Source organism: Colletotrichum abscissum (genome assembly GCF_030869225.1).
Source record: "Colletotrichum abscissum strain IMI 504890 chromosome Unknown Scaffold_5.1, whole genome shotgun sequence".
Classification (NCBI taxonomy): domain Eukaryota; kingdom Fungi; phylum Ascomycota; class Sordariomycetes; order Glomerellales; family Glomerellaceae; genus Colletotrichum; species Colletotrichum abscissum.
Genome location: NW_026850431.1, coordinates 804,542 through 826,616, shown reverse-complemented (window position 1 = coordinate 826,616; position 22,075 = coordinate 804,542). Strand labels below are relative to the sequence as shown.

Here is a 22,075-nt window from a genome sequence, read left to right as displayed (position 1 = left end):
GGACACGATCAAATGGTGCGTCTGAATCGATATCGAGGTCAATGTGGATGAAGATTGCGTCCTTAGAGCCCAGGATCTGCGTTCATTATCATTTTGCTCAAGAAGCTCTGGAGTAGCGATCAGTCTCACCTCTCCAGTCCTTATCACGGTGCCATCAACTTATATCAAATCTCACCGAAACTTCAAGATGGGGGTTGAAGATGAGCTTTCATCTTACCTCAGTGAGTAATCACAATCAAACCTCAAAGGCATGCTTCGCTAACCAATTGCTCCAAGATCCCGAAACAGCCAGGTTTCTCCTCAAAGTTTCCAAGGCCATCTCCCAAGACCCAGGCCTGCCCAGGCCAAACCCAACAATATCATCATGGCAGGTTCCAGAGCACCGCCTAGCATCAATCCAATCTCCCACACTCCCCAAGCAAACCGACTTCGCGGTCATTGGGTCCGGCATCACCGGTTGCAGCGTCACGAAGACGCTTCTCGAACACCAGGCATCACGCAACGCCCACGTCACGATCCTCGAAGCCCGGACACTCGTAAGCGGTGCCACAGGCCGGAATGGCGGACATCTTGTCACTGCTTCGGGGCATACTTACGGCCCCATAGCTGCGCAACACGGCGTCGAGGCAGCGAAGCAGATTACCCGCTTCTCGATCCTGAATGTTGAGCGAATCATGAGAATGGTTAGAGATATGGACCCGGAGACCCAGGAGCGGTGCCAGATTCGCGATGTTCTCAAAGTCATGGCTGTTGGTGATGATGAGACATGGGTCGCTGCCAAGAGCTCGGTATTGGGATTCCAAAAGGCCGTTCCAGAGCATAGTCAATATCACCGAATCATCGAGAGAGACGATGTGCCAGAAGTACGTGATTCGGGATGCTGCAGGAGGGTCTCGGAGCTTGGTTGACTGACCGTTTGATCACAGAGATGGAACATCAAAGATGCAAGCGGGGCTGTAGAGCACAACGCCGGAGCCATCTGGCCGTACCGTCTTCTCATGAGAATCTACGAAGGTCTTCTGGTCCAATACCAAGACCGACTAGCAATTGAGGCAAACACGCCCGTGCTCCAGGTCAAATTCTCGTCGTCCGCCAACCCAGAATACCCCTATGTCATCACGACTCCAAGAGGCATCATCCGCGCCAAAAAGGTCATACACTGCACCAACGGCCACGCATCACATCTCCTCCCACAACTAGCAGGCCGCATATACCCCTTCCGCGGCACAATGTCCGTCCAGAAACCCGGCCCGACCCTCAAGAACCTGGGTGCTTCGCGCTCGTGGAGTCTGTCTCACAAACCGACCCTAGATGCCCGGAGCGGTCTCTACGTGACGGGCCTCTACTATCTCCAGCAGAATCCTATTACAGAAGGGATTTGGATCGGGAACGAGACGGCGTACATGAAGGACATCTTGACTTCTGATGATACCTACGTTCCGAAAGAGGCAAAGGATGCTCTGTCGACGGTGCTGCCGAAATTCTTCCTTGAGGGGTGGGCACCTGAGGCGAAGACGTCCGAGGTGGAGGCGATTTGGTCTGGCATCCAAGGTCACACGGCTGATGGTCTCCCAATTGTAGGCCACATTCCGGACTCTATCGCGGGAGACGCCGGCGGCGGACAGTGGATCGCCGCCGGGTTCAATGGGTACGGGATGGACAAGTGCTGGCTTACGGGCGAGGCTTTGGTCAGGATGATATTTGGGGAAGATGTCGGCGACTGGTTCCCGCAAGCGTACATCGTCACGGAGGAGCGTTTGCGAGGCAAATTGACGTCGGATGAGACGTTGCTCAAGTTTGCAAAGCTTGCGAATCCCCAAGGGGTCAAGCTGTCCAAACTCTAAGCTAGTCCCGACTTGCCTATCTAGAGAATCAATGGAAAACTGTCATGGCCGAATAGAATATAGTTCATAAAAGAGACACCGTGCATCATATTAGCTCCCCAAATTAGCCCATCATCGTCCCGAGATTCTTCTCACGCGCGATATCGAGCCAATACACATCCTCCTCACCAGCATCCAGCGCCGCCCACGTATGATCAATCAACTCAGAAATGACCCGACTCTTCCGAAGCGGCAAAATGTGCGTATAAGCCGCCAGCCGCGACCGCACAAACTTGCGCGCCCTCGCCACCTCGATAGACGCGGGGTCGATATCCAGCACATCCGCCCCGGCCTCACCGTACATAGCATCAGGCTGCCGTAGGTGTTGCGGCTCCCTCCTCAACTCGCTCGAGATTGCCACCATGATGAAAGGCTGTGCGCTTCGCGTCCGGGATTCAAAGGGTATATCCCGCAGGATACCGAGGATGTACATTGCAAGCTTCGTCAGCCACGTCCTCCTCTCTCTCGCCGAGGGGACCTTGTCGCTGTCTAACCCCGATCCCGCGGCGGCAGATATCGGAACCGGACGTAGGAGCCGCTCCCGGTCCCACGGTGCATACCGCTCATTCAACAAATCTGGAAACACGCGGTACAGCTGTAAGAGACCGGTACACCGGTACGCCTCGTCGATGAGCTCCAGATGCCGCAGCGGAGTTTTCGGATCGCCTGGATCCGTGACGCGAGATAGGTCCGGCGGACGATGCGCAAGAAACGCGCGCTCGAGTTGTCTTGCGGAGCGGAGAGCGGCGCGGAAGACATCCAGGTCCGTCTCGGTGAGGAACTTCACGGAGGCCATGTGTTTCCGGTACTGAAAGATGAGGATGCCCGTGTCGGTGAGCAGTCGGACAGTGGCGTGGGATATGCCCGAGTAAGGGTGCGGCTCAATAGACTTCGACGGGTCCGCCGGGCCGATGGATGTGGTGTGGTGGTAGTCGCCCAGTTGGGTGCTGTCTGTCAGGTAGGCGAGGAGCATGGCCCAGTAGTCCATGGTGTCGCTGAAGAAAGACAAGCTCGCGTCTGCGTCGCTGCCGCACGCCTCGGCGGAGACGTCTTTGAGCATGCTGCAGCTTGCTCTGAACATGTCTGTTGCGAGGTTCTGGGGGCTAAGCCAGCTTGATGTATGGCCTAGGAGCGTTGATGAGAGAAGCATGGCCCGCTTGTGTGTTGTAGTCATTGAGGTTGATAAAAGTAGCGCCGAGGGTCGGTCGCGGATGAGTCTGAGGGCGTTGCCATGTTCTCTCCGGGCGACGGGCAGGAGGTGCGGAAAGTCTTCCGAGAGGCAGGCGGCGGCCATGCTCTGGATGGTGTGATATAAGGCGCCGGAGGACTGCCACATTGTCTCGACGATGTTGCGCATCACGTTTGTCTTGCTGTCCCATGCGCAGTAGAGCGTGATGACCTCGCGGAAGAAGTATTCGGAGAGCGATGTTGGCAGATGGGCGAGCTCTCGTGGGCTACTCTCTAAGAATTGTTTACATGACGTGGATTGAGTATTATCGAACGGGGGCGGAATACTATTCTCCTGAACATTGGCTACGGAGCTCTCACTCTGGAACAGATGATCCATCTCCCGGTCCTCAGCTTGAGATGACGACGTCGTCGGGCTGTGGCCATCAACAGTCCAGGCTGAGCTAATAAAGGGCGCATCCCAGAATGGCGTTGTAGGAATCACATTCTGGCTGCTAAGAAGCAAAGCGCACGACGAAGCATCAAGGGAGGGCATCTCCTGTGGCAGAGCAGGAAGATCCCACTGTAAGGGATTTGCGAGCCATGGGTCCACGTGTTGCAGCACGTTAGTGTCGACATGGTTTGAGGTTGGCGAAGCGGCTTCGATGGGCTGTGGACTTGTTTGAGATGCGGGCTCTCGAGGTCCTCGTTGTCTGGGTGAGCCTTCAGCTGCGGCCTTTTGATCGACGCGGACTTGGTGCTTTCGCGACCAGCGCACATTGAGGGCGTAGCCGGGGCACTGAATTCCCCTCTCCTCACACCGGGCGCATCCAGGTTTCCTCTCGTCGCATTTGGTCTGGCAGCAGCATGTCAGTTTGTGTGATGGAAGAGGGTGGGAGAGATCCCACAGTGTCCATACCTTTTTCGACTTGCATCTGAGGCATCCGCCCCTTGATTTGGTATGCATTGCTCTGGAGGACTGCATGAAGTGGGGGTGAAGCCAAGACCCTTTATATTCTGCGAGTCTTGGTAATGATACAAAGATGATGATTTCCAAGAGTTCGATCTGGATGAATATGCGGTTTCCGCAATGAGAATTTCCTAATGACTGTTCAATGTAGTGGATGAGAAGTCAAAGTTGGAGGTTGGAGTAGATAAGTTATCATTGAGTAGACCAACCTAAACCTCTTATCTCATTCGAGTCTAATAAGGTACTCGTAATGAGCGGATGCTAGCGCATCCCGAGACCCCCGGCCCAGCTTTGTGACAATCCCCCGCGTCTAACGCGAACCCGGTCATGCGGGGGGAGGGGTCTCTCCGGCAGACGGCAAAACAGGCTCAAAGTTTGAATAGCATCGGAACTCAGCCCTTGGCATTCAAGCATCGCTCTCTATCTTTCCAGGTATCGATAGAAAAGGAGGCGTTTTAATCAAGAGTTTCACTCTTCACAGAGTCTTCACCATATTTTCACCAATCCAATTCATAATACACCATTCAATATCAAACTCACATACTACGGAATACAATTCCTCACTCACTCGCTTACCCGCCACCCCTACCATCCCCAGCCTTAGCTCCAGGCTCTCTCACCATGGTAAACAACCGAATCGCATCCCCTTCATCATCACAAATCATCTCCCTCTCAAACACGAACCCCCACCGCCCATAAATCTTCACATTCGGCACATCCTTACTAGACTCCAAATAACACTTCACACCCTCCTCATCAGCCCGGCCCGTAACAGCCTTCATCATCTTTGCGCCTACACCTTTACCCTGAGCGGAAGGCAGCACGACCATGATGTTGAGGAAGTAGTATCCCCTAGGATCAGTCCAGATCTCGCGCTGGGCTCTGGCTTGCGCTTCTTTCCAGATGTAGTATCGCTATATTACTCGTCAGGAGGGGGTTGCAAGATGAAGATGAGATAAGATGAGATGGGAGATGAAATACCTTGACATTCAACCCCCCGCGTCCATACCACAAGTTATAGTTCACCTGTCCAAACCAAAGCCGCCACCCCTCAAACCAATCATTCCACGTCGGCGGCGCGTCGGCAGGCTGTGGGGGAAGCCACATTGCTACGCCGAGGACCTCATCACTGCCTTGTTCTTTCGCGACGTGGAAAATGCCGTTGCGCATGCCCCATCTCATACGCAGAGCTAGGGACTCGTAGTTTCGTTGCTGGTTGAACTATAGTATGGTGAGCATCCTGGGAGATATAGCTTGGCGGAGTTGGGATGAGGGTGTACCTTTGATTGATCGTATACCCAGACATTGTACGGGTCGCCGCTGAATGCTTGTCTGTGAGGCGTAGATCATTAGTATCAAATTTGAATTCGACGTGGGTATCGTGCCAATGTCTGTGATACTCACTGCACTGCTTTAACTGCCCCTGGAATATCCGCCTCTTTGAGATCCGTAACTTCAATCGTCATCTTAGACGTGGGGTGAACTATCGATGGTGTGTTGAATGACAATGAGGTACACCTGATCAATGCAACTTAGGGATCTAGAACGAAGAAAATCTAGCGTAAGTGTCGCGTGAAATTAAAAGCAATAATCTCAGCCAGATTCAATCATTCAATGTGAGATTCAATTGGCATAAAGACCAGATCAATTGCCTTGCCGGCTGATAACTGCAAAGCAAGCCCCCAATCTCCAGGTCGCGTGTGGTCTGCGGGGTACAGATAGTGTTAGTTCAGAAAGATTATCAAAGGTAGATAAGATCGCATAAACTTTCCGCGAAAGGCAAGGCGGGAAACTCGGCGCAAGCTCAAGCATGCCAAACCTCACTCACCCCGCGTGCCGGCGCCAACTCGGCTCCTCCGCAGATGAGAATTCGAGACCGGGGCTGAGAAAGAGAGAGAGTTCTCTTTGCCAAAGACCCCTGAACTCCAACCACATTCCACACTTATTTCACCTGGCTACGGTAGACAGACCGACAACGGGACCCTTAGACTTCCAGAGCTATCCGTGGATCATCCGCCCAACGGGAACCTGTGCGACAATCCGAACATGTCTGAACCTACATATAACCTTTCCCTTCCCTCCTACCGGAGTGACGTCGGATGAGTGGCGAGAGGACAAACACTTGGCCACTGCATTTTTCTCACTTCTATTTCTATTTCTCCAATGTCGCATGTTTTAATTTTCAGCCAGACAAGGGACGCGTCAGTGAGGCAGGCGCAGCCGGCGCTGAGGCCAGCTTCGTCCGACTCAAGTGAGCGACACCAAGTTGGTGAAAATCAAAATCAATTGCTGTTGCTGTTGAGGGAAAATGAGTTTGAAGATGTAATATGCCATTGGTATTCGCTTAATTATGATTATTTTAGATATGCAATGCTCATTCGCCATGAGGAATGTGTCAAAAGCCCACCAGAAACCTGTGGTGGACGGGGAAAGTCGTTGAAGGCTCGCTCGCTCTTCGGGGGAGCCTTCCGATGCTTTCCGGGAAATGAAGAAAATCTCATCTCAACATCAACGTGTCGCCATGCTTCCTTCTATGCATCCTTTTCTTCAAAATAAGGGGCTTCGGTCCTTTGAAACATGACCGATATTCAACCCCCAAACCCATAAATCCAAACGTTCTCTTTTGACTATTTTCCCCTCACAGATCCTTCTTCTGCTCCTGGGGAATGGGGTTTCCCTTTTCGTCGACAAGACCCTTGGCGCGCATGACCTTGAGGGCGTCGTGGAGGGGATCGAGCTCGGGCTGGGGCGCGCGATGGGAGTCAAAGTAGTTGTCGGCCCAGGTGAAGTACTGGCCGTAGTTGACGGTGAAGTACATGTGGTGGAGGGTGTGGTGGGCGGGACTGTTGATGTACTTTTCGAGCCAGTGACCCGAAATCATGTCGCCGTCGTGAATGAGGATGGTCCAGATTTGAACGAGGACGAAAAGGCCCATGTAGAGGTACTTCTGGATAGGACAGAAGAAGACGAAGACACTGGAGAATGTTAGTTTCATTGTTGCACGTGGCTGGCCACCGAATTGAGGCTCAAGTAGCTCCCACTTGGTGATGGTGATTCTTGGGGGTTGACTAACTGGTAGGGCAGAGATTGAACGTAGCCGTCGAGGGGGTGGAAGGCGAGGGCAGCCCAAGGCGTAGGCACTGGATACAGTCAGTCGAGGCCATAAAAATGGGTGTCGGTCAATGGACCGGAAAAAGAAGGAGTGAGATGGGGTGACATACCAATCCACTTGTGGTGTGGCTTGTGGATGTACTTGTAGACGGCGGGGTGGTGCTCGAGGCGGTGAATCCAGTAAATGGCAATATCGTTCCAGACCATGAAAATGGTAGCTGAAATGGCCATCCACCAGAGACCATACTCCTCAACATGGGTGTACAGCAGACTCTTTCCGCGAACCTCGGCGAGGAAAAATGGCAAAGTCAGGATGTTCATAACGGGGACGGCCTTCATGGAGGAGATCATCTCCTGGCGGATCTGGTTCTTGAGGAAGCGCGGGTGATATTCGAGGCGGCGGTCAAAGATGAGGTAATAAGACAGCGGACTGAAGATCCAGTAGAGGGCGCAGGCGCCCAGCTGGGTGATTGCGAGGATGGAGATGGTTTGACGGAGGATACTATCGCGGGGCCAGGCGGAGCCATACGAGTTCGAGAGGTCTAGTGGTGATGATGAGGCAAAGGCGTCGCCGGTCGCGTTGTATGCGCCGGTGTTGGCAGTGGTGGGCGCAGGGACGAAGTAGGCGTAGGCCTTGTCCAGGACCAATGGGTCGAGGAGCTCGAGCGCGACGTCCATGATGGGCCGGCTTTGTGTGTGGCGTGGTTGTTCGTTGTTTGTTGTCTCTGTTCGGCAACGGGTTGCGCAGTAGAGTGAGAAAGACGGAGAGACGCAGGTGGTGGGATGCGTGCGGGAGGTTGTTGGGATGGCAGCTATCGGTATGCCAGGTGAGGGAGGGAAGAGAAGTGAATGTAAGAGGAGGCGAAGTGTAGATGGGAAGGAAAGGAATGGCAAAAGAGTCACGTCGCCGATAAAGGTGTTCCGATGAAGGTGCGCTCGCTCGCAGCTCGGTCGGTCGGTCTGGCGGTCCCTCTATTGCTGTTGCTGGCAGCGCTGTTGTTGCTTCGGCGTCTGCTTTCTGCTCAGGGGCAAAGGAAATAGCAGAAACATTTTTGGGATCCGTTTATTTTCGCCCACATTGGCACATTGGAGCAAATTAGTCAACCACCGCCCACCCCTCCCACCAAAGAGCTCCTTCCGTGGTGCGCGCTTGCGACCAGTAACATTGGGCGACAAGGGACGGGACGGGAAAGAGGGATGGCAAAAAAGTGCGACCACCTAGGTAGGCACCTGCCTGCACTGCTGCAGAGGTACAAAATACAACAAAATCAGCACATCAGGCAAGAGGGAGGAAGAAAAAAAAGAAGGGACCCGCCAGATGAAATGATGGCGCTAAGCTTCATCTGTTCATTTAAACGAGGTCGGGCTGATCGTTTTGGCCACTCACAACAGCCTCTGCTCTGCATCTTCCCCTCTGGCGGGGTCTTCCCACCGGTACGTAGCTTCTCAGTCAAATACCTACATGTACACTCCCTGGTGGTGGTGTCACTTTGGTAGTGGCCGCCGCACTACGCAGTGATGGACATTGGACACCCATCACAACAGCATGGCAGGGTGCGCCAACGCCGTGCTTGTGCCATCTGATTTGCCAATCCCTTTCTCGAGTACACCGGATCTGTTCCTTCCCCTGCATTACTACCTGTGAGCTCTCCTCAATTGACAGCGCTGATTTGGCGCATTCAAGCAGATTGTTGAGCTGCACACAACATCAAGCAACCGCAACAATTTGCGACTTTCGGGCTACTCGGTGTCCGTGCGGCGCCCCGAAGACGGAGTTACGAAGTATCAAGGTGGGGCTGATATCGCCGGATTTCCAATGGGATTTCAAGGAGAAATGGAAAGCGGGGCGGATCTCTCGGGAACTCGTGCTGCCAGTCGAACCATTCTGCCACCATTCTTCCATGGCCATTCTCCATCTTCGCCACGGGTGAGCACGGGGAAGACATGTGGATGGCATATCCCAGCATTCGGGATGCGTTATCCTTTTCTGCCATCTGGATTTCCTGTCATCACACTTTTATCCGTGTGGCATACACAGTATATGGTATTGATGAGTGATATGCCTCTGGCGCGTCGATCTTGAATGCCGAACGTCTCTCCACTGGACCTTATGTTCAATGCTTCTGGTGTTGCTAGAATACCGCATTCTCATGGCCCCTCCAGTGATAATGACAATGGTAATTGCTTTTCGGACGACTCAGACAGGGATCTCAAGCAAACACCAGTTTCGCCCATGCGACAGTCTGCAACGACTCGCTCGTTTGAGAATGAAACGACACTGATCAGAGCGAAAGAATCTCCCGTTGGCAAGCTCTCAACAGCGACCCAATTGCTTACAGCTCCTTGATAGCTCGGTGATGATGGTTCTTAGCGCGCTTTTCGTATTCGGATCGCCCAAGAGCTCGGGCGCTCCACACGATCGACATTTCAACTCTAGCGCCTCACGGAGTGTGGCAGCAGAACAGGCTGAACAGCTGCCCAATCACGTTAGACAATGAGCCAAAGCTGTGGTAGAATATCTATCCCAAGTCTAGAACGTTGGATGGTAGTTGTTAAAGGCTCTGGCAGAAACTCTACTATCAACCTTCCATCAAAAGACTACCTATGCAGGCACATGGAAATTCGTGTAAGATACCTAGGAGTAGGCCAACAATTGATGGTGCTATCAGTGAGGTGCAGTATCACCGCGATAACGTTGCTTATGTAATTGCCATGAACATGCGAGGAAGGAGCCATCGCAGTACTTGCAACCCCCCGTCGCTGTTGCACTGTTGCCTAAGCCCTTATGGGAAGCTCATTCGAGATGAACAACTTCCCTTCTCCGCAAATCTCGTCCCAATTCACTTCATCTTCTCAGACCTCTCCCCCCATCGACCTCCGTCTCCCTCTCTGCCCGCCTCCAACAACGGCGCGGAACCCGGCCTCGCAGCGCCAAGATCGGACGTGGGGACCGTCTTCGGACGTTCGTTCCCAAGCCAATTGCATAACACGACCCTCGTTACTCCCACTTGTTCCTGGCGTCGATAAGGGGATACCTAGACAAACGACGTCTCCCACCAGAGCGGTTCGCCGCCGTCGGCCCCGGTTGGTTCGCACCCATCCATCCACGCATATCCAGTATCCGCAAGTCAGCCGAGCCGCGCGATGCCAAATACAGGCAGGCCGAGTCCAAACTGCCACTTGTGCCGGAGCCGAAGGGTCAAGGTGAGAGAATGAGACATCTAGACGCACAATTTCCGTATCAGTACTCAACGAAATCCGAATCAAAACGGGTCCCTCCCGCCCTCCCGCTCCCGCTCGCAAGTGCCTAGCGTCGTCGCGTGTTATACCTACTCTGTGCCTTTGGTTCACTGATGGATACATGTACCTACCTATCGTACCTACTTTGCCTTATACGTGTGAACAATCATCCCAAGTCTCCATCGCCTTGCAGCTGACAACTGGGGGGTCCGGCCGTGCGCGCCGTGCCCGCGGCATGCAAAAAGTGCGATTTAGGCCGACCTCAGTGCCAAAGATGCATCAAGTACGGGGTCCAGTGCCCCGGCTACCGCGACGATGACGGAATGCGCTTTCAGAACGCCGATCCCACCTCGTTTGAGCGACGGAAGAAGAAGAGGAACCACCAGCACCAAGACCAGGACGATGAGGCGGCGTTGACAACCAACTCAAGGACCGGGACCCTACAGATCATAGAATTCACACCTGAATTATCGACAGCGGCATCGATCTCAACCTCGGCGTCCCCTGGGTCGAGCCGCCAACCGAGCCGGCAGTCCACACCTGCCACGAGCGTCACCACTGACACCACTACCTCGACGCAGCTATCCGTAGCACTTCCCGTGCTCAAGACTATCCGTCAACACTGGACTGCCGAATCTATCCCGCTGGTCCTGGGATTCTACGAGAGCCTGGACTTTCTTCCAGGCTTGTTCAGGGGTGCCGGCCAAAACCACTGCCTCGTGCTCACCGGCCAGGTCTTTACCAGGGCCTACATGATTAACAAGTTCCGTCCCAGGGCCGACTATCGCGAGCTGTCCATCGTTCTCGGCCATGCTCTGGCCGCGGTACAGGAGGCTATCAGAAACCCCAAGACGTATACTTCCGATTCAACGATCGTTGCGGTTTGGTTGCTTGGGAACTATGAGGTGAGTGAAGAGGCTTATAACATGCTATTCGCATGACACTCAGCCCAAACCTCGGTGTGCAATGTGCTGGGCTGTTGCTGTATTGCTTTTGGCGACCAGGGGACTAAAAAAAAATTCTGGCAGCTGATGATTGGCGGGTTGGAACGGAGATCGTTCATTACCAATAAAGAAAGGGGTTCGTCGCCCGAAGTTCCCTGGCACATCCACGGCCAGGGCCTCCTCAGCCTCATGCGGGCAAGGGGGGACCGGCAGCTCTACACCCGGTCCGGCCGTCAAATCTTCTGGGTCATGCACAATATGATTGTAAGCAGGATACTCCAGACCTACCTGCTCTGGTTTACTAAACCCGTATGTTAGCAAGTCCAACTCACGATTGCAAACACACCTTGTCCCCCGGACTTTGAACGCTGGCTCGACATCATCGAAGCAACCCTCCAACCCAGCGAAGGCCTCCTTCTTCACACTGCCCGCTACCTCTCTGCAGCATGCTCCCTTCTATCAAAACTGATCCCGCTAACACTCAGCGGCGATGCCTCCCGCGCCCGGGCAGCATACCCGGCCCTCATTGCTGAGAGCGACCGGGCGGACCTCGCCATGGCGGAGTGGATGCACGCGGCGCCCGAGTTCCAATTCGAACCGGGGCCGATGTGGGGCTACTTCTGGAACTCGTGGCGGAGCGCAAGGATCAAGGTGCACCACATGATCATTCTTATTTCGAATCTCGTCGAGTATGGTGAGCCGTCGCTGGTCCCGGAAGATTACGACGTAGACTGTGGTGGGTGTCCGTTGTTGAACCCGGAAGTCCTTCACGCCCGCCGGGAATTCTGCATGGGCATCATCGCGACGGCCGGTCGAGACGTTGTGGAGGGGATACCGAGGTCGTTGGGCGGGAAAATGCCGGACCTAGACCCGGATTTGCCCTCGTCGTATTTCGATGGCGTGAGGTTGATTTGGCCGCTGAGCCACCTGTACATTCTCCCCACGGCGCCGCGGCACCTGCGAATCGTGGCAAGGGATGCGTTGTTGAGAATCGCCAAGGAGAAGGGGATCTTGACGGCGTTGAAGCCGAGGGCGGGCGGGATGCTGTTCCCGGAGGCGGCGTTGAGGGGCATCCCGGTGGATAATCTGGAGGATGTTATTGAGGGCGGCGGAGGAGTGCATCAGATTGCGACCAAAGTTGAGGCGCAGGATTGATGATACTCCACAAACAAGGTCGAATGGGAGTGAGCTCCGAAGCTTGGAGCACGTATGTTGACTTCTATGAGATCTCCGAACTGTAAAGTCGGGGTTTAGTAACTTCCGTCATCTAGGTACGGACCCGTTATGTCGCTGTTTTCTTGTTGTGGGTTCTACGGACATAATCATCTAGTTGTACCCGCCGTCGGCTTGTTCGCTCGGGGTATTCGCTGGTCGGTGCTAAACTCAATTCGCCGATGAACATGACATCAATACTCACCCAAGTACACAGCCCTGCCAGCCAAAGTGAAAAAGTGATGTTCGTGCGCCTACCTAGTTCTTTCAGCTTAGCTCGGGGGGCTCTGGAGGCTGCTTACGCTCGCATAGCTTGCTGCTCCCCCTATGGTCGATCACTGACGATCGCACTTCTGCCTTTTACCCACTTTGCAGTCTGATTACCCTTAGGCATAGACTATCGTGGGATCGCATGTAAATTTGATCTTCCTTCATAAGAACCCTCCCAGCGAAGGGAAGTCTCCCTAGAGAAGACGATTGAAAAGCGGATGCCGTATTGAATGCGTTAGAGGGATTCAAGAAACCCCTCAATATGTTCAAAGCATAAGACTAGGCACCAACGACCCGCATCATTGATCATGGATCCCAACATTCCTACCCCGGCTCACTGGCTCAGGGAACGAGAAGCTTGTTTCGACGTGTTAGCGCCAGATTTGCGCTGCTGCGGCCTGCGCCGTTGAAAGCGGGAGGTCTGTCGCCGGTGTAGAGCTACTGGTGCAAAAGAAAGAGTTTGATCAGTTTGCGGTAGAGTACTGCAGGGCGTAAGCAGAGCCCGGCACTTCTGAGCCGAGTAGGCCTGCCTCATGCCGGAAGAGGAAAACCATTCGACCCCGATTTTCTGCTTGATCTGGGCCCTAAGAGCGTCCTCGAACTTTGAGGTGTTTGCGCGGTGATGAGTGGTCGCTGGTGAGACGTGGTGGTAGGATTCTGGCCGTGTGCCGATTATCCGAGTCGCGAGATAGGGCGCGACATGAAAGTAGGGTATCCTGAGACCATTCCCGAATAGTAGCATTTCTCGAGGTTATGGGGCAGCAGAGTCAAGAGTCAAGACTCTGGTGGCTCAGCCACGGGATTGACGCGCCCTGGGGATTTACAAGATGACAATATGTACTCCGTATGACATGCCTTTGTACTCCGTACTACGAAACTAAAGGACGATACTAGCAATGAGCTTCTGTATAGAAACGGAAAAGATCTTTCCCCGTAGAGGTGATGAGTAAGATGCATCGTTAATCGATAAGAGGCCTAGGTAAGGTACCTGCTCCCGCGTGCTTAGATTGCGTCTAGATAAGGTACGGCGCTACAACCCCTCAACCACCCCGGGGCGCCGCTGATGCGCTTCGACAGCTGATTGGATACCGCAGCGACCGTTGGCTATGGAGGAAGGCGGAGTTGTGGTTAGCGGAGGATTTTCCAGCGAATGTAAGTAAGCGAATGCGATGGATGGGGACGCCGATGCAACGGACGCGCAGGCTGGCGGATGGGGCCCGAAGGCTTGTTTTCTGACTTACAGCTAGCTGCCTATTGATAATGGGGCCGGGGGAAGGAAGTATGGGAGGACTCCCTCGCGTGTAAGGTGGTTTTGAAAATGATATAACTACCGGGCTTGGGAGCTCTAGATATCTGGAGTATTCGAACCATCATCAACTTACTTCACTCTAGAATACGACTAGCCTGACATACCTGGTCCTTTAGTCTTACTATGCTTATTTACGAAGCTCTTATCCAGGCCCGCGGCCTTCTTCGCGACAATGACAGCAGCTCTAATAGCACCAAGGATACCTGCCCACACATCTCCCTCGCCGAAGGTCAGCATATGTACTCTCCCCTAGTCTGTCATTACCCAAGCTTCTTTTGCTAACACCAAGTCAAGATGCATCTCAACCCCTCTTTGGCACCATGTCCTTCTACACCTTCAACATGATCCTCTCTGGTAGCTTCGCCGCCGCATCGTGTCTCATCATCTTCACCCTCATGATCCTCCACGCGACGCATCTCAGCAAGAGTAACGAGCAAATCAAGTGCGTTCCCCTCCATTATCGATAAAAATTACGAACCTAGACACGGTGGAGCTAACAGCAGAAAATAGAATCCTCAGAATCTCCCTCATCATCCCCTTCTGGTCCATCATCTCTTTTCTGTCAATCTGCTTCCCCACGGCCGAGGTCTACCTCCACCCCTGGCTCGAGTTCGTCCAGTCCATCTGTCTGGCCACTTTCTTCCTCCTCCTGTGCGAGTTCGTCTCGCCTAGCGAGCAGCACAGGGATGTCTTCTTCGCCGGCATGACTGTGAAGAATAAGAAGGCTGCCAATGGGGAGGAGAATGGTCTTGAGTGGTATAGGGTTAGTCTACTGCATCTCGTCAAGCACCGTGGAGGTATACATCTAACATCCCATCGCAGAAAATGTGGTTCGCCGTCTTCCAATATCCAGTCGTCGCCCTCCTCGTCGCCATCTTGACCGCCATCACCCAAGCTGCCGGAGTCTACTGTGAGTTCGAAAGCAAAGTACATTTCGCTAGACTATGGGTGAGTCAAACCTTCAGCCCCCGCCTATAACTCATCTGACGATTTCCCCAAAGCTGCAAATCATCGGCACCGCCTCCCTCACCATCGCCCTCATGACCGTCATCCGCTTCTTCATGCAACTCCGGAAAAAGCTCTCCCACCACCAACCCCTCGCCAAATTCTTCGCCTTCAAGCTCGTCGTCACCCTCACCTTTCTCGAAAACATCATCTTCTGGATCCTCAAGGACACGGGCGCCCTCAACCCGACGTCCACCCTCACCGACGCCGATCTGCGCATCGGCATCCCTTCCATGCTCGTCTGCATCGAGATGCTGCCGCTGGCTGCGTTCTTCCACCACGCGTACTCGCACCGGCCCTACGTCATTGGCGGCGGGAACACGCGTCGGCCGTTGGCGGGGGATTTGGAGGCGTATGAGCCGCAGACGTACTCTGGTGGGCCCGGGGGTGTGTGGGCGCTGGTGGAGATGTGGAACCCGATGGAGATTGTCGAGGCGATTGTGTTTGGGTTGAAGATGAAGGCGGAGGAGAGGAAGCAGTCTAGGGCCAGGGGGCGCGAGTGGCAGTCGACTAAGTATCAGTCGGTCGAGGAGCCGTATGAGATGGGCAGGAGATGAGGGAGGTGATGGAGCGAGTTTGATGAGCGTTGATTTGAAGCATAGATTGATCATTTCATAGCACATAGATTTTCCCTGCCAGCTGTATATACCCTTGTTCAGAAGTTGACTCGCTTACCTGTATTCTTTACTCGTCCACAGTAACAAATGTCAAGTGAACCTGGCTGGTACCTTAGTTTACTTTACACCATATGGCGATCCAAGTTGTGTAACTGAGAATAGTAACTTGGCCTAGAATACAAGGAATTCTTATACGGAAGTCGATTGAAGTTTTTTAATGAACGGCCAATGCAATTCCATTGTTGTACAGTACCTCGTATTACTATATAGGGAAACATATGTACTTTGAACACTATGTCTAAAGGGCGTTGACCTTGGCGGCATGCTCATAAACAAGCGGCTGGGCCTCGGCATCATCCAGGTAGATGGTGAACCCATCATTATGGTTGCGACCATACGAGTAGTTGGAGAACCCGTACTGCCAGTACATATCCGGCATCTCCTCCTCCAGCGAAATCGCTTGCCACTTGCCCAGCACCTCTGTCCTCGGCGTGTCGTCCACCTTGCCAAGGTACTCAAGCCTCTTATCGGCCGTCAACCATCCATACTCCTCATGCACAACCGGCTTCCCAACCTTCTTCCCAGACGCCGCGTGATCCCGGACCCACTGCTCCGTCCACTCGACCGTCTTGCTCCACCAGTCAGGGTAGGAGTGGAACGTGCCAAAGTCGATATTCGGCAGCGCGAGCTCGTGGTCAAAGTCGCTCCCGTCGGCGCCGTTGTACGCCCAGTCGTCTGATTCGATGTTGAAGCCGCCCTCGCCGCCCCAGGTCACGAGGTGCTTGTTGTCGAGGGACTTGACGTAGGCGCTCATTTCGGTGATCCAGGCGCCCAGGCGCTCGGGCGTGCAGTCGTCGCTTCGGGGGAGGTTGCGGGTGCCGTCTGCGCCGCAGCGGGGTTCGTTGGCGAGTTCCCAGGCCATGATGGCTGGCGAGTCCTTGTAGCGGGTGACCATTTCTTTTACGTAGCGCTTGAAGGCGTCCTTGATCGCGGGGACGTGGTAGAACTAGGTTCGTATTTGGGTTAGCATTCCGGTACCGCAGAGTTCTGTTTGTGGAAGAAAGTTGGGGGCTACTCACGTCGTCGTGGTATTTTCCACCCAAGTTAACCGTGTAGACGTCCATGCCGCCGTAATCGGCCCAGTTGTTGGTGAGCGCGACAATCAGCTTGATGCCGACCTTGTCCGCTGCGTTGACGACCTTGTCAAAGGCCTCAATATTGATGATGGAAGTGCCGTTCTCCCATCTCTGGAAGACGATATCTGTGTCGCCAGCACCCTCGCCGCCATACTGGGGTAGACCACCAGCATTGTACGTGACGTTCTTGTCGTTGAAGCCCCATGTGCGGAAGACCTTCAATCCGGCGTCCTTGGCTGCCGTCAAGCCGGCCTCGACATCGGCTTGGTTCTATAAGACTTGGTCAGTTTCGTCACATCTTGCTAAAGTCAATCAATTGGGCTGCTCTTTGCAGGTCACATACGTTGTCGAAAGGGAAGTAGTAGGCATTGCTCCCCGCAAAGTTGAAGTCTTCGCCATCGAGCTGGAACTTTGTGCCCTTGACCGTGACGAAGCCCTTCCTGATGCAAGCCGCGGACGCGGCTCCGCTGGCCAAAAGGCCAATGGAGAGCAGACCTGAGAGTTGAGGTAGCATTGTTGGATCAATTGACGGGAAGGCCTGCGACCAATTCCAGATAATCCTCTCGCCAGACACGCGAAAAGCCCGACGAGGCGGAGACACATGTTCGCGGCTACGTGCCATATATATTGACCCTCGCCCTCGGAAAAGTTTACATCATTGCAGTAAACGCGATCCGAACCATACCATCTGATCCGGGGCGTTTCCCGATTCGAACGACGGAGGCCGTTGGGCCGCGTGCCACGGGTGCGTCGACCGGGGCACGCGGAGGGGAAGTTGGAGATGCCAAGGTGAGGGACCGGGACGCTATGCTGCTTTTAACGCGGAGGATGGTTGTCCGAAAGTTGGGGTCGGGGCAAATTGTCAAATGAGACCAGGCACAGGCGAGGATACATGAATCGAGGTGTGGAATTGGCAAACCGTTCTTCGTAGACGGCTAGGATGCTATCTTACCTGGTTGAAATTCCCACTCAAGATGTCAAAGTGGGTAGCGTCCATGGTGCCATTCCCGCGACTGTTCACTGAGCCCGAGACTCTCGGGTCATGGTAAGTCGCAGATGAGCCTTGACCAATCTGCCCGTAGGCATATTCATCCCTTGGGAAGCGTCGCAAAGGTCAATAAAGCCCTTTAAGTGAACACCACAGAGTTTGACAGCTCCTCGAGCCAACAGTCAAGTACAGCGATCTTCAACTGCAGGCTCAAGCCAAGAGAGACCTAGCGTCAGGGCCATCTATCCGACGGGATGAACTTCCTGCTCGTCCGAACAATTGACATGGGGAATTGGCAAAGCCGATCTCAGTCTCGCCTCCCCAACCCACAATTATGCTTTGTCCCCGCGTCGGGTAGCCGGCTTGTCTTCCTGAGCCTTTCCAGCTGTATTCAAGAACCACCCAGGCTGCAATGCTCTCGATTGCTGCGCCGCCTGCGTCTCCTGGCATCATGCCTTCATCAACATGAGGTATAGTCGGCGCTTCTTCTAACACGTATACTGGAATGAGAGTAGGAAGATGGATGTGCCTTGGCCATCAAAATACGTTGGGTCACACTTCATCTCATGCTGGTATAGAATCCGCTTCCAGAAAAGCGCGGGGTTGTTTGCTTTCAATGTGGGGTAGCTCTGGTTTTGGTTGTGGTCCTTGAAATTGTTAACAACTTTCGCGATGGAGAGAGAATTGGCACCCATGTAGATAACATGACACAAATCACTACTGTGAAGCCTTACAAGTCCTATTATCTGGCAAATCAAAAACATGACCATGTATTAATGAATGCCTAAAGTTCACGGTAGACACAGTACGCACACGATGCTAGCTTAGCGTCTGTCAGAATCATCGCTATAGCAAAAGTCAAAAATGGAACTCGTGAAGTGAGTCTCGAATTGCCTCGTGGCGGAGTCGAACCGCCGATCTTCTCATGTCACTATTACTAGTGAGACGCTATACCACTTAGCCAACAAGGCTTGCTTCTATGTGCCCAGAATGCGGAATATGTTGGGCGACGACGAGTGGGACGACGGGTGGAAGTTGAGTGGGTTTCGAGAACTGGGGCCTGGCAGCTTGGCCCAGAACAACCCAATATGGATGGACATGCAGGCCATGCGCAGAAGCGCTGGAACTGCAAAGTGGGCTGAAACCCTCCAGTAGCTTGATCGATTCCTCGGTAAAACCGGTCGATATCGGCAAGACGTATCATTCTGAGAACGTTAGTCCTTACATGTACCCAAATCCAAAGCTCAAGTCGTAGGCTGTAGAGAACCTTTCTCTCAGTTTCACCAAGTACAACGTGTACTAGTCAGAAGAGTATGACTTAAGTTGATGCTCAACTCAAGTGGTTGAGCCGGAGAATCTTTGGGCTGTTTTGAGACGGAGGCTTTGCGACCATATGAATCACTGTTGAAACCCATCAATCCGAGGTTCTCAACAGGAAGTTCTGAGATACAACAAGAGCATGAATATTGCGAGCTTCGCACTGACCTTGACTCCTCCCAACGTGGGAACAATGGGAGTACTGTTGAAAATACCACATGAGCCGCTAAGAATGGACCGGAGGAGGAGAAGTTAGTAAATGTTCTGTGTTCTCTCACAGCCTTGACACTGGTCCTGGAAGCTAAACTAGACATCCGGTGCTCTGCTCTACTGGCATCGCTTGATTTCGGCAATTCAAGGCAAAGGCCATCAGAATGCCACGTCAAAGTCAGCCGTGCTGTGATGGACCAGGGACAAGGTATAGGGCCTGTCGACGAGTGCGTGGTTTATGAGCTGCATCAAGGCCACCGCTTAGACTGCCACCTATTAATTTTTTTGGCCTTCTCCTAACATGTTGACCAAGTTTCCTCCTAGCATGTGCTATGTCAAGTTGCCAATCTCAAATAGGGGATACAAACAATGGTTGTTTGCGTTATCCAGCGCCCAAAAGTTGCACAAACTCGAATCTGTAGGAATTTTTGTCACTCGCACAATTACTACAAACACAACTTGCATCTTGGGCTCTCCTTAGACTTATCGAGATGGATGCTTTGACCTTGGGATTCAGCCCATTTAAACAAAACGGAACCAAAACCACAATTCCCGCATTTGGCGTACCAACGACGGGGCTGGCCCTCCGTGATCCCATCCTACTGCCGAAATCCACCAATTACCGAGACTAGTAGACTGCCGCTGACAGCCTTTTAGTAAAAGTCTGGGGAAGTTCTGGAGCATGGCACGTAGCATGCGTCAAGGATCAGTTGATTGCGGTGTGTCTTCCACGTCCACGGGGTCCTACCTTCATTTACAACACGCTCGCTCACTCGTCAAGTCGCCCGTCAAGGGCAGTGAGGGATCCTGGCCAAGAGTCACAGCTATGAGATTCCTACGTTGGATCAGACGATTCATTTACTTTCATTACAAATGACCGGGCGGAAATTCGGTTGAGATGTCGAGTATATAGTAGCGAACCCAAGTTGAGCATGTTGGAGCTATTTCTTGCGCACGCCATCCTCCTTGACTTCAATCAACTCTCCCCGTATACCAAGCTTTGATCGTCATGAAGTCCGCTCTTCTATCCTTGTTGGCGATCGCGGCCAACCAGGTTTCAGCACACGCGACCTTTCAGGCTCTGTGGGTTGATGGAGTAGACGTATGCCCAAGCCCTTGAAATGAGAAATCGCAAGCTTGCGCTGACTGGTAGTAGTTTGGCGGCCAATGTGCCCGACTCCCGCTTTCAAACTCACCCGTTCAAGACGTCACTTCCAACGATGTTCGATGCAATGCCAACGGCGGCCCAGTTGCTCGCAAGTGTGTGGTCAAGGCCGGATCCTCAGTTGTGGTCGAGATGCATCAGGTACGTTGAACCACACTGTTCGATATGAACGTTTCATGTAAGATCTAACGTCCTCGCTTATAGCAACCCAACGACCGAACATGCACCCAAGAAGCCATCGGAGGCGCACACTACGGCCCCGTTCTCGCCTACATGACCAAGGTTTCCGACGCTACTACCGCCGACGGCTCGACCGGCTGGTTCAAGATCTACCAAGACGGATGGTCCGCCGCGGCCGGCAGTGCAAACGGCGACGGCGACAATTGGGGATCAAAGGACATGAACACCTGCTGTGGTAAAGTCCAGGTCAAGATTCCCTCAGATATCCCCGCCGGAGACTACCTCCTTCGCGCCGAGTCCATCGCCCTGCACGCGGCCGGCTCAAGCGGGGGCGCCCAGCTGTACATGACTTGCTTCCAACTCACCGTGACTGGCGGAGGAAGTGCTTCCCCCGGCACCGTCTCGTTCCCTGGCGCCTACAAGGCTTCTGATGCTGGCATACTTGTCGATATCCACAGGGCCCTGACTACCTACGTCGTGCCGGGCCCGACTGTGTACGCCGGAGGCTCGACCAAGAGTGCCGGTGCTGCTTGCGTTGGCTGCGAGTCGACATGCACCGCTGGCTCTGGACCTACTGGAACCGCATCGAGCGTGCCACTGCCGACGGCATCTGGTGGGCTGCCCGGCTGCACTGTTGCCAAGTATGCTCAGTGTGGTGGCGAAGGGTACACCGGCTGTACCACTTGTGTTGTAAGTTGAATTCTTCTAAAATCGTAGGAGATTACTTGATGCTGACAATGCGCAAAGTCGGGCTCGACATGTCAAGCTGTTTCGGCTCCCTACTATTACCAATGTGGTTAAACTTTGTAAGAGCCCGAACTAATGTCAAGGTGCGGGCCGTATCTTTGAACGTCAACTAAGATGTCTTGAGAACGATTGCACCAAGCCCGAGAGACCTTACTATTCTTCAGGCTGGTGAGTTATTCAATTGGGGTTTGCTTTGATGGATGTCACATACAAGATTTACAGAGGCTAGTCTGCCAACAAAAGTCTAGCATCACACCATCACCACTTCTCGTGCAGTGCCTCTATCATATGTCCATACACGAAGCCTGTTACTTCTAGCCTTAGATGGCTTCATATTGATGACATATGGTTTCTTTGACCAGAAGCATGTGACAGTACTCTTGAAGCACGGCTTCCACAATATGGCTCCGTGAACCGCAAACCTCAAGCCTTTTGCGATCCATTAAGGAATGATATTGATATATAATATTGAAGCATTAGTGCTCAACAATAGAAAAAGCACATACTGGACAGTCTAGACAGGGCACGGAGCAGGTTTTCAAGGAAAATCAAATAGCAAAATCAGGCTTGCTCAATGATAATTAGATGCAATCGAAATGGAAGT

General features: G+C 53.3%; 7 protein-coding genes across 7 annotated transcripts; 4 read left to right on the top strand and 3 right to left on the bottom strand.

Annotated features, from left to right (window-relative positions):
- Positions 1 to 187: 187 nt before the first annotated feature.
- Positions 188 to 1,844, top strand: CABS01_02777 (uncharacterized protein; the record flags this gene model as incomplete). Its single annotated transcript, XM_060536155.1, has 3 exons — positions 188 to 221; positions 277 to 863; positions 927 to 1,844. The coding sequence occupies 3 exons, from the start codon at positions 188 to 190 to the stop codon at positions 1,842 to 1,844; spliced, it is 1,539 nt and encodes a 512-aa protein (XP_060394067.1).
- A 103-nt stretch (positions 1,845 to 1,947) lies between these two features.
- On the bottom strand, positions 1,948 to 5,486 carry CABS01_02776 (uncharacterized protein; the record flags this gene model as incomplete). Its single annotated transcript, XM_060536154.1, has 5 exons — positions 1,948 to 3,906; positions 4,641 to 4,934; positions 5,002 to 5,241; positions 5,301 to 5,352; positions 5,425 to 5,486. The coding sequence occupies 5 exons, from the start codon at positions 5,484 to 5,486 to the stop codon at positions 1,948 to 1,950; spliced, it is 2,607 nt and encodes an 868-aa protein (XP_060394066.1).
- A 1,172-nt stretch (positions 5,487 to 6,658) lies between these two features.
- CABS01_02775 (fatty acid hydroxylase) lies at positions 6,659 to 7,809 on the bottom strand (the record flags this gene model as incomplete). Its single annotated transcript, XM_060536153.1, has 3 exons — positions 6,659 to 6,995; positions 7,094 to 7,160; positions 7,242 to 7,809. 3 exons carry the CDS (start codon positions 7,807 to 7,809, stop codon positions 6,659 to 6,661), a joined length of 972 nt encoding a protein of 323 aa, XP_060394065.1.
- A 2,107-nt stretch (positions 7,810 to 9,916) lies between these two features.
- Positions 9,917 to 12,470, top strand: CABS01_02774 (uncharacterized protein; the record flags this gene model as incomplete). The annotated part of the gene is made up of 5 exons (XM_060536152.1): positions 9,917 to 10,093; positions 10,194 to 10,335; positions 10,627 to 11,276; positions 11,400 to 11,579; positions 11,634 to 12,470. 5 exons carry the CDS (start codon positions 9,917 to 9,919, stop codon positions 12,468 to 12,470), a joined length of 1,986 nt encoding a protein of 661 aa, XP_060394064.1.
- A 1,759-nt stretch (positions 12,471 to 14,229) lies between these two features.
- Positions 14,230 to 15,668, top strand: CABS01_02773 (uncharacterized protein; the record flags this gene model as incomplete). The annotated part of the gene is made up of 5 exons (XM_060536151.1): positions 14,230 to 14,335; positions 14,401 to 14,548; positions 14,617 to 14,869; positions 14,929 to 15,054; positions 15,108 to 15,668. 5 exons carry the CDS (start codon positions 14,230 to 14,232, stop codon positions 15,666 to 15,668), a joined length of 1,194 nt encoding a protein of 397 aa, XP_060394063.1.
- Positions 15,669 to 16,026: 358 nt separating this feature from the next.
- On the bottom strand, positions 16,027 to 17,378 carry CABS01_02772 (mannan endo-1,4-beta-mannosidase C; the record flags this gene model as incomplete). Its single annotated transcript, XM_060536150.1, has 3 exons — positions 16,027 to 16,734; positions 16,808 to 17,134; positions 17,208 to 17,378. The coding sequence occupies 3 exons, from the start codon at positions 17,376 to 17,378 to the stop codon at positions 16,027 to 16,029; spliced, it is 1,206 nt and encodes a 401-aa protein (XP_060394062.1).
- Positions 17,379 to 20,388: 3,010 nt separating this feature from the next.
- CABS01_02771 (glycosylhydrolase family 61-5) lies at positions 20,389 to 21,525 on the top strand (the record flags this gene model as incomplete). Its single annotated transcript, XM_060536149.1, has 4 exons — positions 20,389 to 20,481; positions 20,536 to 20,685; positions 20,749 to 21,414; positions 21,472 to 21,525. 4 exons carry the CDS (start codon positions 20,389 to 20,391, stop codon positions 21,523 to 21,525), a joined length of 963 nt encoding a protein of 320 aa, XP_060394061.1.
- Positions 21,526 to 22,075: the final 550 nt, after the last annotated feature.